The sequence below is a fragment of the Mustelus asterias genome, chromosome 17 (genome assembly GCF_964213995.1).
Source record: "Mustelus asterias chromosome 17, sMusAst1.hap1.1, whole genome shotgun sequence".
NCBI classification, from domain to species: Eukaryota; Metazoa; Chordata; class Chondrichthyes; order Carcharhiniformes; family Triakidae; genus Mustelus; species Mustelus asterias.
In genome coordinates this window covers 49,473,379-49,487,586 of record NC_135817.1, presented here as the reverse complement: position 1 = coordinate 49,487,586, position 14,208 = coordinate 49,473,379, and the positions used below count along the sequence as shown (strand labels likewise).

Below are 14,208 nucleotides of genomic sequence, written 5' to 3'. Positions count from 1 at the left end.
ATTTTATGCACCCTCAAAATACTTAACTAATTCTAGTTTGCAACGGTAGAGATGGTCACAATGTATATATGAAAGAATTGTTTAATCAAAAACATTCTAAAGAACATGTGAGGAAAAGCATCAGCAAGATCAATATTTGAAAAAGTTATAGGAGGCAAAAACACTGAATTAAGACACCAGGAAGTACAGAAAAATAACCAGAATTAAATTAGTCCTGATACCAAATACTTTCTGCAACTCCTGAAAACTAGGTCTACAGGTTACTATTATTTTCAAATTATTTGCAATTATTTACAGCTAATTCTGATGCCCATAGGGCTGAAGATACTCCGCTATCCCTAAAAAACATGCAATCTTATTCCTGTATACCACCTCAGTTTGGAATCCACACAGTAAGCCATTACTAGATTTCAAAAATATGCACAGATATCCCTGCAAAATTCCTTTTACTGTAATAGTGACAGCCAGTCCTGGGCACTGGAATCGGGACAGGATTCACAGGACATTGCTGCTTTGAGTTAAAACTGTAATAGAATACTAAAAGAAAAACATTCCTTGAAAGGTTCAAAAAATGCTTTTAGGCCAAGTTGATTTACCAGGCATTTTCATAGAATCATAGAATATCATAGAATCTGAATCCATACAGTGCAGAAGAGGCCAGTCGGCCTATAAAGTCTGCACCAACTCTGTGGCAGAGTATCTTACCCAGACACTCTCCCCTGCCCTATCCCCATAATCCCACACATTTCCCATGGCTAATCAATCTAACTTGCACATCTTGGGACAATTTAGCATGGCCAATTGACCTAACCTCCACATCTTTGGACTGTGGGAGGAAACGGGAGCACCTAGGGGAAACTCTCACAGACACAGGGAAAACGTGCAAACTACACATTTCTTTTACTTTCAATTAAATTTTAAATAAGTTTTCAAGAAAACCAGAGTCAGTCTAGACCCTATTCCAGCCAAACACCATGTCCTTTTCACCGCTGTCAAACTTTACATCATGTTAAACTGACATTTAGAAATCAAGCTTGCACCTGGTGTCCAAAATAAAGACCTAATTGAACAACTTCAACTGTAAATCAAAATAATTTGCAGTCAATTAATAAAGTGCATTACAGTACCACTGAGTTGCAGAGTTATACCCATGAATTATCATAGAACAGAATCCCTACAGTGCAAAAGGAAGCTATTCGGCCCATCGAGCCTGCACCGACAACAATCCCTCTGCAGCCCTATCGCTGTAACCTCACATATTTACCCCATTAATCCCTGACACTAAGGGATAATTTACCATGGCCAATCAACCTAACCTGCACATCTTTGGAGTGCAAGAGGAAACCGGAGCACCAGGAGGAAAACCACTCTGACACGAGGAAAACGTGCAAACTCCACACTGTCAGTTACCCAAGGCTGGAATTGAACCCGGGTGCCTGGTGCTGTGAGGCAGCAGTGCTAACCACTGTGCTACCCTGTTGCCACAGTGCTATGTTGGCTGAAATCATCATCAATTATAATACAATCATATAGTTCTCCATTTGTGAAGAATAAATGCAACAGCCAGTTAGTACATGGAAAGAAACATGAATCAGCCACAACTTCTACATGTCAGTGAGTTCAATGTCATGTAATAGAGCTACAAATATTCTCAGTTGGGTGAAGCACATCGTGAGTGTACTACGCTGCAAAGGAAAAAGCACCAGCAGTGTCTGACTCATCTTGCCAACACCAGGGCAGAAATGATTGTGCACGCCTCTGTTACGAAGAGAGAAACATGAAAGACTAGTAGAGACCCTCAAAACATTTGCAGTTGGATTAGTATATTTAACTAATTCCATCATCTCATCCACCCCTTGCCATTCAAGCCCTGGAATTAAGGGCTAATCTTAAGAAAAGCTGAACAGGTTAAGGCTATGCCCAATGGAGTTTAGAAGAATAAGCATTGGTATTATTGAAACATACAAAATTTTGAGGGGACTTGATAGGGTGGAGACAGAGGATGTTTCCTTTTGTGTGGGAGGCTAGAACTAGGGGATACAATTTAAAAATAAGTTTCTCTTTTAATGGCAGAGATGAGCAGGAAGGTTTTTATCCTATGGAATTCTCTCTCCCAGAAAGCATTGGAGGCTGGGTTATTTGAATAAATTCAAGGTGAAACTGGATTGATTTTTGAAGGAAATAGGAGTCAAGGATTATGGATGGCAGGCAAGAAGGTTGAGTCGAAACCACAATCAGATGTACCGTGATCTTATCGAATGGCAGAGTAAACTCAATTAGCCCAGCTGGCATACTCCTGCTCCTAAATTCTATGTTCCTACGTTCATTCCATCCTTCCCATGCCATCATGCTCTCACACCTCCCATGCCATGCCACCCCTTCCCTCCCACCACTCTCTTCATGCCACCCACTCCATTCCAATTCTAAACATCTTATCTACACAGATAGTATTGCCCATATATCTCAATTTAAATAAAGCTGAAAAAATCTGATGGTAAAGGTTGTCATATCATTTCCAATCACTGCCTACATGAGTTCAGTTGTTCACAATCCTCCGCTAGATTTAATCTTCTATCAACAGAGGACTAATTCAAAGCAAGTGATGCAAAGGAAAAATTTAAAAATGGGATGTGATTCCCATTTTTTCTGTTCAACCTTTAACCAGAAAAATCTTAATTTAATAGATAAACCCATTGCTAAATTTGTCTTGTACTCTATTGCTGACATTAATATAAAAATATTCAAAACAAAAAATAGGAGCATTTCAAAGTTTAAAAAAAAATGTGAATTTTATTTAAGCACTATTTTATACTTAATAAACAATAAAAGGGCAACATACCTTTATTCTCAAAAATATAGTGGCTGACATATTACTTACCAACCACTACAAGTTCATATGGGCATTTTTCAAGCCATTGGAAATATTGCAGCTATAAACAGCAATTTTTAATAGGTTATTTAGGAGTTTGCTAAGGTTACTTCTGAAATAAAGGGTGAAATAAAGTCACATTTCTACTGTTTAAGGCAACATGCACTAAACCTGACAACTTTCAATAGGTCAGATTCCAATTTACATGTTGTCACATGAAACAGAAGTGGCTAAAATATAGACAAGCAGCTTGTTGCTCTGCACAAGTCAGTAAAGCAACTTTATCCATCTTTATGCCACACAAACCTCCTCCAGCAACATAGTCAATGCTTGGAATTTTATAGATCCAGCTGCTACGGAAATAGCTTCAGAACTTAAACAACATAAATTCTCCTCCCCTCTTTCAAAACAAACATGTGCATTTGCTTAATGAAATTTTGTGCATCATACATCAATGAAATTGAAGCAATTCCTAACTTTCACAATCGCCTAGAATTTCAAAACAAGAATTTCTATTGCACTATAATCTGCCAGATTTAAAATCAATAGAATTGGTTCACACCGGGACTGACAAACCACAATCGTCAAATGAGGTTAATTTTCCTCTATGAATGAAGTCTCAGAAATTAGTTATTTCAATAAAAAAATCATCACTCGACATTAGTCTTCATTTATAGTCATCATTTTAGCTCCCTAGATTAAAAAAGGACAACACAAAGCACATGTAATTCCGAAAAGCTGAACAAATATACAGCAAACATTTATCATCCACAAGTCTATTAAACACCAAAAAGTATAATTTCCAAAATGGACCAGACATCTCTATGCCATATTTATATTTATCGTTTTATTAATCACTGAAAAGTGCTACCATAGAAAAATTTTATACCTTCAAAATATTGAATTTATTTTGAATACAGAATCTTCCTGGCACCACAATTAGTCATAAGAAAGACAATTGCAGGTACAGTTTTCTCCAAATTGCTTCCAAACTAAATGAACTTGTTTGTATCAGAGGATACAGAGCCATAAAGCCAGTGAACAAATCTAATCTCTGTGCTTTTGAAATGTTAATATACGACTAGGCACAGAATTGGTTAAATCTAAAACTTGAAAAATCTGCCGTCCTCATTTGGTCTACTCAACATGTGACTGCAGACCCACAGCAATGTGGTTGACCCTTAATTGCCCGAGCATACAATGCAGTTGTATTCAAGACAACAGGTCGCCATCACCTTCTCAAAAGCAATCCGAGATGGACAATAAATGCTGACATTTTAAAAATGTACAAATTACTCCTCTTAAAAGTTGAATTCGGCTTGAAAATTTGATTTATCCAGTAACATGAATTAAGAACTTTAACAAAACAAGACCAGATGTTTCTCATATTAAAAAATGTAATCGAATACTTGCATTTAAATAGTGCCTTTCAGAATCTCAAGACATGCCAAAGCACTTTACAGCAAATTAATCATTTTTGAAGGGTAGTCACTTCTGCAATGTAGATGGGTAGTGGTATTACTAGACTAGTAAACTGGAGGCCCAGGTAAATGCCCTGGGGACACTGGTTCAAGTCCCACCATGACAGCTGGAATTAAAATTCAACTAATAAATCTGGAATTAATAGCTCGTCTCGGTAAGGATGACTATTAAACAACTGTTGATTGTTGCAAAAATCTATCTGGTTCACCAATATCCCTTTAGGGAAGGAAATCTGCTGTACTTAGCTGGTCTGGTCCAGGCTCAGAGCAATATGCTTGATTCTTGAATACCCTCCGAAATAGCCTAGCAAGCCATTCAATGGTCTCAAAAACACTGGAAAAACCAGATGGTATGGCATCAATTAGGCATCGGAAATGACAACAGCAAACCTCCTGGCAAAGCACAGAGAATTGCCCTGGGCATCCTCAACATTGACACCATAAACAAACAAGGGCAAAGTGAGAGACATCAATATCCATCAGCAAGAGAGGCTTATAAACACCACTACTGACCAAGACCTAAAGGACATGGCTGCTAGACTGGGTCTATGGCAGTGGTGAGGGAACAAATGAGGGGGAAAAACCTACTTGTCCTCATCCTCACCAATCTGCCTATCTTGGGAAGATGCATCCATGAGAGTACTGGTAGGAGGTGACCACTGCAAAAATCCTTGTGGATCAGCCTTCACATTGATGATACATACGCTCCATTGCGTTGTGTGGTAGGGAAATTGGGTTAGATTTTGACTCAGATAATGCAACTCAAAACTGGGCATCCATGAGGCTCTATGGGCAGAATTGTATTCAACCACAATCTGTAACCTGTTGGCCCTGCATATCCCCTACTCTACCATTACCCTGCAGTTGTACCTCAACCCTGTTTTTTTTTCCATTTGTGGGACATGGACATCGCTGGCTGGCCAGCATTTATTGCCCATACCTAGTTGGCCGAGGGCAGTTGAGAGTCAATCACATTGGGTCTGAAGTCACATGTAGGCAGATATCCTTCCTCAAGGGACATTAATGAACCAGATAGGTTTTTCTGACGATCGACTATGGTTTCATGGTCATCAGTAGATTCCTAATTCCAGATTTTTTTAAAAATTGAATTCAAATTCCACCATCTGCCGTGGCGGGATTCGAATCCGGATCCTCAGCACATTGGCTGAGTATCTGGATTAATCGTCCAGCAATAATACCATGAGGCCATCGCCTACCCAATAAAGAGTACAAGAGAGCATTCCTGCAGCAGCATTAGGCAAATCTAAATATTAGCTATCAATCTGCTGAAGCTGTGAAGGCACTACTTGCATGCCAAACAGCAGAAGCAGCATGTGCTAAGCAATGCCCCAGCCAGAGGATCAGATCCAAGTTCTGCAGACCTGGCAGATCCAGTTGTGAATCGTGGTGGACAATTAAAACAGGACAAAGAGGCTCCACAAGTATCTCCATTCTCAAATTATGGGGGAACCCAGCATATCAGGGCAAAAGACAAAGCTGAAGCGTTTGCAACCGTCAGTCAGAAGTGCCAAGTGGATGATCCATTGCAGCCTCCTCCCAAGATTCCTAGCATTTCAGATGCCAGTCTTTAGCCAATTCAATTCACTTCACATGATATCAAGAAATAGCTGAAGTCACTGGATACTGCAAAGTCAATGGGTCCCAACAACATTCCAGCAATAGTACTGAAGACTTGTGCTCCAGAAGTTGCCACGCCCATAGGCAAGCTGTTGCAGTGCAGCTATAACACCGGCATCTACCTGACAATAGAAATAAGTTTCATTTTGTTTTACACAAAAGACAAGAAATAGGAACAGGAGTATGCCCATCGAGTCTGCTCTGCCATTCAATACAATCATGGTTGATCTTGGGCTTCAACTCCATTTTCCCCACCTGTTCCCATATCCCTTAACAGACCAAAAGTCTATTTATCCTGGCCTTAAATATATTCAACGATGGAGCATCCAAAATCCCCTCGGATAGAGAATTCCAAACATTCACAACCCTGAGTGAAATCTCAACAGTATATCCACTCACTGTTTTGTTTGGCAATCCCTGACTATTATTCATTGCTTTCTCTTCACCCCACTTTATTCATTTTTATCGCTTATCATTCATTTCCTAATTTCCCTCCTAACTCACCTTTTATTGATTTTTTTAAGTTCCACAATGTTTTCTTCTTCATCTTTTTTTCAACCTTCCACCATAAGGACAGAAGTGATGATGATCACACAATGTTTACCATTCGCGACTCTTAAGATAGCGAAGCAGTCACGTTCATACACAGTAAGACCAGGACAACATTCAGGCTTTGGTTGCTTAAATGGCAAGTAACATTTGTGTCACATAAATGCCAGGCAATGACCATCTCCAACAAGACAGAGAATCTAACCATTTCCCATAACATTAAATAGCCTTACCATCACTAACCCTAATATCAACATCCTGCAGGGCTACCACTGGCCAGAAACTGAACTGGACTAAGCATTCAGAACAGGTCAGAGACTAGAAAATCTACAGCGTGTAACTCATCTCCTGACTCCCCAAGCCTGTCCACCATCTACAAGGAAAAAGTCAAGAGTCTGACCAAAGATTCGCCACTTGCCTCGATGCTCCAACGACACTCAAGAAGCTCAACATAATCCAGAATAAAATAGCCCACTTGATCGGCTCCCCATCCTTCACCGAGGCACAGAGCCAACAATGTGCATAATCTTCAAGGTACACTGCAGCAACTCCCTGAGGCTCCTTTAACAAACTGGTGACCTCTACCACCTACAAGGACAAGGACAGCAGATGCATTGGAACACCTCCACCTGCAAATTCCCCTCCAAACAACATACCATCCTGACTTGGAACTATATTGTTATTCGTTCACTATTGCTGGGTCAAATCATGAAATTCCCCTCCTGAAAATACTGTGGGTGTACTTAAATCACATGGATTGTAATAGCTCAAGAAAGCTCACCGCCACCTTCTCAAAGATTACAGATGAGCAATAATTGGTCTAGCCAACGACACCCACATCCCGTGAACAAATACATAAAAATCAGTCAATTTGTGTCTTCTGCACAAGTCAAATCAAAACTGAGTATATTGCTATAGTTTTAAAACTAACAGCACTACTCAACATGGATAAACAAAATATGAAGCAGCCATTTACCATTTACACAGGTAACTTACAAAGACTAGAATTTTACATTCAGATAAGTTTCAAATATTGTAAAATTCAAAAATGGATTTATCTCGTCTACATATTTTCAAAACCACTAAATTGCCAATCAAGGCCCCACAAACAGCAATGTGATAAGTGACAATCTGTTTTTTGTGATATTAATTCAGGGATAAATATTGACCAAACTCCACTTCAATATATTTCCACAGAATCTTTCACATCCACCTGAAAAGAACAGACAGTCCTCACTTAATGTCTAAAAGACCCATCCCCAAAGTACAATAGAGTTTCAGCCTCGATTTTCATGCTCAAGTCTCTGGCGTGGGATTGAACTCATAACTTTCAGATGCAACCTTCTCGCCCCCCCCATGCCGACACTATAGTTAAGAAAGCCCACCAACACCTCTACTTTCTCAGAAGACTAAGGAAATTTGGCATGTCAGCTACGACTCTCACCAACTTTTACAGATGCACCACAGAAAGCATTCCTTCTGGTTGTATCACAGCTGGGTATGGCTCCTGCTCTGCCCAAAACCGCAAGGAACTATAAAGGGTCGTGAATGTAGCCCAATCCATCACACAAACCTGCCTCCCATCCACTGACTCCGTCTACACTTGCTGCAAAGCAGCCAGCGTAATTAAGGACCCCATGCACCCCGGACATTCTCTCTTCCACCTTCTTCCATCAGGAAAAAGATACAAAAGTCTGAGGTCACGTACCAACCGACTCAAAAACAGCTTCTTCCCTGCTGCTGCTCAGACTTTTGAATGGACTTGCCTTACATTAAGTTGATCTTTCTCTACACCTTGCTATGACTATAACATTACATTCTGCACTCTTTTGTTTCCTTCTCTATGAACGGTACGCATTGTCTGTATAGCGCACAAGAAACAATTCTTTTCACTATGTTAAATATGTGACAATAAATCAATCAAATCAAAATCAAAGGTATGGGTGTGATCAGCTGAGCCACAGCAGATCACTTGCAAAATTTTAATTTTGATGATTAATTAAAATCAAAATGCAAATTTGCAATTAAAATTTAATGTCAATTAGAAATAAAGTTTTAGTCGAACATTTCCCTTCATCCCTATCAGAGTGTCTGAATTTTATCCTTAAGATGCTGTTACAGATTTATTGCTATCCCATAGCAACATATGGAATAGGAGCTATTTCTGAAGGGTACACAGATAACATGCCAGTGAACAAATCAGAATTCAGAAAATACTTAAATTAAGCAAACAAAAGCATTCAAAATAATGGTATGAAGTAAATAATGAATATTGTTAAAACCATCAGTTATGTTATTGAGCATCAATTAAGTATTGCAAGGTATTTGGAATCTTTACAAATTTAAATTTACAAAAACACAGGTATTGTGGTAATTCCAGATGTTTATGTAATCCATTTAACCTCCATGAGAAACTAAAAATGATAATGTGTCTTCTACACAAGTCAAATCAAAACTGGGCAATATTGCTATAATTTAAAAACTAATAGCGCTACACAACATGGATAAACAGAGTATGACATAGCTATTTACAATAGGTAACTTACAAAGATTAGAATTTTACATTCAGTTACATTTCAAATATTGGACAATTCACAAATGGATTTGTCTCGTCTACAAAGAGTAGCATATTTTTGAAACTATTAAATTGCTAATGACAGTGATTAATGTTAGATTAAGTATATATTAAACAGAGAAATAAGTGCAACATACAAGTATTGAGCTCACACGGGCCATCTAGATTCCGAACAAAGTGAATTAACTGTACTGTGTTATCTGCAATAAATGTATGCATTTTACATGTAGTTGGTTATGTAAAACTGTTTTTCTGAAAATGTTATCAGAAAAATTATTCTTCTTGGCAACTGTCTATGACTCCTGGATGGGAGTATGACTCCAAGGGCATTGCATTTTGATGACATTCTTCACAAGCAAGTCTAAAATTATATGCTTTTATTATTAGTGTCGCAAGTAGGCTTACATTAACACTGCAATGAAGTTACTGTGAAAATACTGAGAGAGAATTTAGCATGGGCTGCGGGAGGAAACCCACGCAAACACGGGGAAAACGTACAGACTCCGCACAGTGACCCAAGCCAGGAATCAAGCCCAGGTCCCTGGTGCTGTGAGGCAGCAGTTCTAACCACTGTGCCAATTCATACATGGTATGTAGGTGCAACAAGCAAATACAGCATTTACTGCCTATTATAATAGTCCTCAAGAAAGTTATGGCAAATCATCTTGAATTGCTGCAATCCATTCAGTGAAGATACTCTAACAGTGCTATTAGGAAGGGAGTTTCAACTCTGAATGAAGCAACAGCAGAAAAGCATGACTCGAATAAGTCAGCATGGTTTTACTAAAAGGGAAATCCTGTTTAATAAATTTACTGGGTTTTTTTGAGGATGTAACGAGCAAGGTAGATATTGGGGAACTAGTAGATGTAGTATACTTCAATTTCTGAAAGGTATAAGGTGTAACACAAAATATTCATAGGCAATAAAAGTGTGCATAGAATTGGAGGCAATATATTAACAAGGGTAGAGGATTGGTCAACAAATAGGAAGCAGACAGTGGGTATAAATGGGACTTTTGCAAGTTGACAGGTAGTGAATAGCAGAGTACAGCAAGGGCCAGTGCTAGGGCCTCAACTAATTACAATCTGACTTAGATGAAGAGCCAGAGAGCAATGCTCTAAAGTTTGCTAATGACACAAAGCTAGGTGGAAAAGTAAGTTGTAGGAAGTCAGTGGTTGCAAAGAGATGTAGTCAGGATTAAAATGTAGGAATAATGCAGAAAGTGCAAAGTTATCCACTTTAGTCGCAAGAATAGAAGATCAGAATTTTTTTTAAACTTGTAAGTGTTGATATTCAATGAGACTCGAGTGTGCTTGTACAAGGAACGCAGAAAGTTAGCATGCAATTAGGAAGCCAAATAGCACAATGACCTTTTTTGTAAGGGGATTGGAGTATAAAAATAAAGTCTTGCTAAAATTGTGCAGGATTTTGGTGAGACTGCATCTGGAGTAGTGTGCAACTTTGGCCTCCAAGAATATACTTGCATTGGAAACGGTACAGCAAAGCTTCACTAAATTGGACCGGGGATGGGGGGGATGAGGTAGTTGTCCTATGAGAGGCTGAGCAAATTGGGTCCATTTTTTCTGGAATGTAGAGGCAATCTCATTGAAACATAGAAACATAGAAACCCTACAGTGCAGAAGGAGGCCATTCGGCCCATCGAGTCTGCACCGACCACAATCCCACCCAGGCCCTCCCCCAACATATTTTACCCACTAATCCCTCTAACCTACGCATCCCAGGACTCTAAGGGACAATTTTTAACCTGGCCAATCAACCTAACCCGCACATCTTTGGACTTGAAAACATTCAAGGTTTTGAAGGGGCTCGATAGGTTAGATGCTAAGAGATTATTTCTGTGGGGAAACTAAAATGTGGGGCACAGCCTCGGGATAAGGGATTATTTAGAACTTCAATGAGGAGAAATTACCTCACTCAAGGGTTGTGAATCTTTGAACTTCTCTGCCCCAGAGAGATATAGATGCTCCATGATTGAAAACATTTAAGGCTGGGGTAGACAGGTCTTTGATCTCTCAAGGAATGTGGGGAATGGGCAGGAAAATGGAGTTGAAGCCCAAGATCAGCCACAATCATACTGAATGGTAGGCTTACTCCTGCAGACTGGTGTGAGACTTAGAGTGGAACTTCTCAACCAAATGAATGACAGAGAGCATCACAATACAATTCCACTCTATCCTCACCGACATCGAAAGAACACACTTTCTAACAATCGCTGAATAGCTGTCAGATGCAGGACTAGTTCTATTCATTCCTCATTATGAATATCTGTGGCGCCCCTACCATCACCTCAACTATGATTAACAGCATGTGTAGCACAAATTCAAGATCAAACTTGGAACCTTGTTTGTTTCTATCACTGGACAAGCACACTAGTCACACAGAAACTTAATTACTATTTTCCAACCTAGGACAAATACAAAGAAAATGTGATGCAAGTTTTGCATCCAGTACACTGGAAGATCTGCGATTTCCTTAGAACAGACTAGCCAGGTAGGGGTACAATGTGATGATACACATTAAAGGAGTCTCTCAATGCTTTTTGATCAAAAAAGCATTTTGATTACAGAAGACGATCAAATACTTTCAACTAGACCTTAATGTGCCCAGTCTAGAAACCTGCCAATTTTCACACACAACTGCCAGTGACAGTTAACTGGGTTTTTTTAGTTTATAGACTCACAATGACAATCATATTAGCTAATTAAAACAATTACATTACACTATACTGCAGTTAAATGTAGTGACATTCTGAAGGATTATCCAGTGAGTGAAAAAACCTTGATAATGTACATTTATCATTTGAAAGGTAAATTAAGAAATGAGAGATGTCTCAAGACGTTACAAAAACGTGCTAGGGCAAAACATGAATTAAACAAACAAAAAACAATTTATCTAAAATCGAATCCAGGGAAGCCATTATAGCTCGATAGGAACATGTCGGGCACAGTATTACAACACTTACGTAAACTAGGTTTTTGCCTCTCCCACCCAATTAAAAAAACAAAAACAGGCGCAATTTTAATCAGAAAGAAACATTTCAAGTATACAAATTTAAAAACTGGAGAGATCAAAAATTCCGACAATATTCAACATTAATAAACTTCACAGCGTAAATAAAAACTATCAAATTACATTTTAAAAAACGCGTATCCTCCGGTGCAGATAACCAGACTCCTGCAAATATCCATTTTATACAGAAGTTTTCCTGGAACAAACACGGTCCCATTATCTGAACAATTGCAACCAATACATTTATTCGCGACTTAAAATGCGTGTGTTTAATGCAATGTCACACACATTCTGTGGCATTGCAGCCATTTCATTATGTTTTACATTAAACTGCTTGGTGCTACAGGTTGAGTGAATCACATTGTGTATTTTTTTCTTTAAAACGCATAAACAATCTCGACAACGTGCCTTATTTCTGCACTTTAATAAGTAAATGTCTTTCACGCTGCACAATGCAGATTTCAGATTAGTTACTGCTGAAATTGGCCCGAGTTTTTTTTTGTTGTCCTCCCCTACCAATCACTCACTATTTTTCTCTCTCCTCCCTGTCCCGCCATCTTGGAGAGAAGCAGCCATTTTTAACGCGGAGCAAAACTTCAACCCATACACAACACAAAACCCACACTATAGAGCCTGGAGACTTGGGAGGCAAAGCGTAGAGAGAGGGGGGAGCATGCGGAAAGTGTAACCAAATGCAATGCAACCACCGACAAAAATGAAAAGACACGCCGTTCACACCACACGGTCAATATTTGCAAACGTCTCTGCTCATATGCACCGTTGCTTCTCAAGTTAGTACATATATAATAGAAACACCGTCAATGAGCCTACCTCCATGTAAAGTAGAGAGAGAGAGGGGGGCTTTCACAAAACCTGGCTTTGCAGCGGGAGGGCGGTCAATGCATTAGTTGGTTATTACGACGCAAGAACGAAAATGGAAAAAGATTTTTTTAAATGAAAGACTAATATCTGTGATCTCTTACCTTTATTAACAAGGCCTTCGTTCTGGCGCCATCTTCATGAACCTTCAGAAATCCAAACAGTCGGCTGTGCGATAGCGACAGACAGATGACACACGTTAAAATCTGTTTTAATTTATGCACAAACACTAAAACTTAATCAAAAGACACAAGACAAAACTTGCAGAATTTTTCTAACCTATCGAGAGTTGCAATAGAGTCTCTCTCCTGGGGCGTCAGAGTTGGAAAGTCATCCTCAATTTCACTCGGTTTTCCCGCCGCCATTTTCTTTTCCTCATCACCGAATGATACTCCACAGGATTTCATGGGTTTTACAGACAAGAGATGGAGAAAAAAAAATGTTTGCAATTTATTTCTGTTATTCTTTATTATTCCCGTGGACTTTTTTTTTGGTTGCTTTCCTTTCACATCCTTCAAGCTCTGGCGTCCTTTCTACCATGCGTTGCTGGAGTCCTTATTTTGGGGAGGAGGAGGAGGGGTGAAAAAAATCAAAACAGCATTGAAATGATGTTAGGTGGCGGTGGTGGGGGGGAAGAAAAAAAAGAGAAAAAAAAACTTCAAAGCAGAAAGTTGTAATTGTGTCACACCGAATCCACGCCGTAAGCGCACAAACAGCAAAGCCTCTCACTCGCGGCCAATGGGCAGCAGCCCGCCGCCCCACGTGCCTTTGTGTTGATTTGCGTCAGCTCGTGCCGCGGGATCAACTGACACGGTTGTCCCGCCCTTTCCGGCTGCCGCCGGCACCCCATTGGCCCGCCCGCCCCAGCGCCTCGCCCGCCCAGGGCCAGAGGGGGGGGGGGCTGCAGGGCTTTGCCGGCTCCGCATTGGTTAGGCCGCCACGCCAATCATCCAGATCGCCCCGCACACGTCAGCAGGGCGAGGGTTCGTCGGGCTATAAAAGGAATGTTCGCTGCGCACAACTTTAGTTTTGCTCCATTTTTGTTTGGCGCCGGAGGCTAATGGTGGTCGTGGTGTGATGATAGGAGGAACCGGGCTGGGAGGAGGGGGGGTGGAAAAGGGAATGTTTAGTGTTCCCCCCCTTTCACGTCGGGATAGATAGTGTTAGTCACGCTAATGTTTTTTTG

The 14,208-nt window shown here is 39.9% G+C and overlaps 1 protein-coding gene across 3 annotated transcripts in view; it reads right to left on the bottom strand.

Moving 5' to 3' along the window:
• The window catches only part of kdm6a (lysine (K)-specific demethylase 6A), a 213,705-nt gene extending 199,950 nt beyond the window's left edge, over positions 1-13,755 (bottom strand). For all 3 annotated transcript variants that reach the window (XM_078232615.1, XM_078232617.1, XM_078232616.1), the window contains exons 1-2: positions 13,302-13,755; positions 13,127-13,190 (exon numbers count right to left, since the gene is read on the bottom strand). In XM_078232615.1, the coding sequence (XP_078088741.1) occupies positions 13,127-13,190; positions 13,302-13,429 (192 nt within the window). In that variant the 5' untranslated portion in view covers positions 13,430-13,755. The remainder of the gene's footprint in view (positions 1-13,126; positions 13,191-13,301) is intronic.
• Between the last annotated feature and the right edge of the window lie 453 nt (positions 13,756-14,208).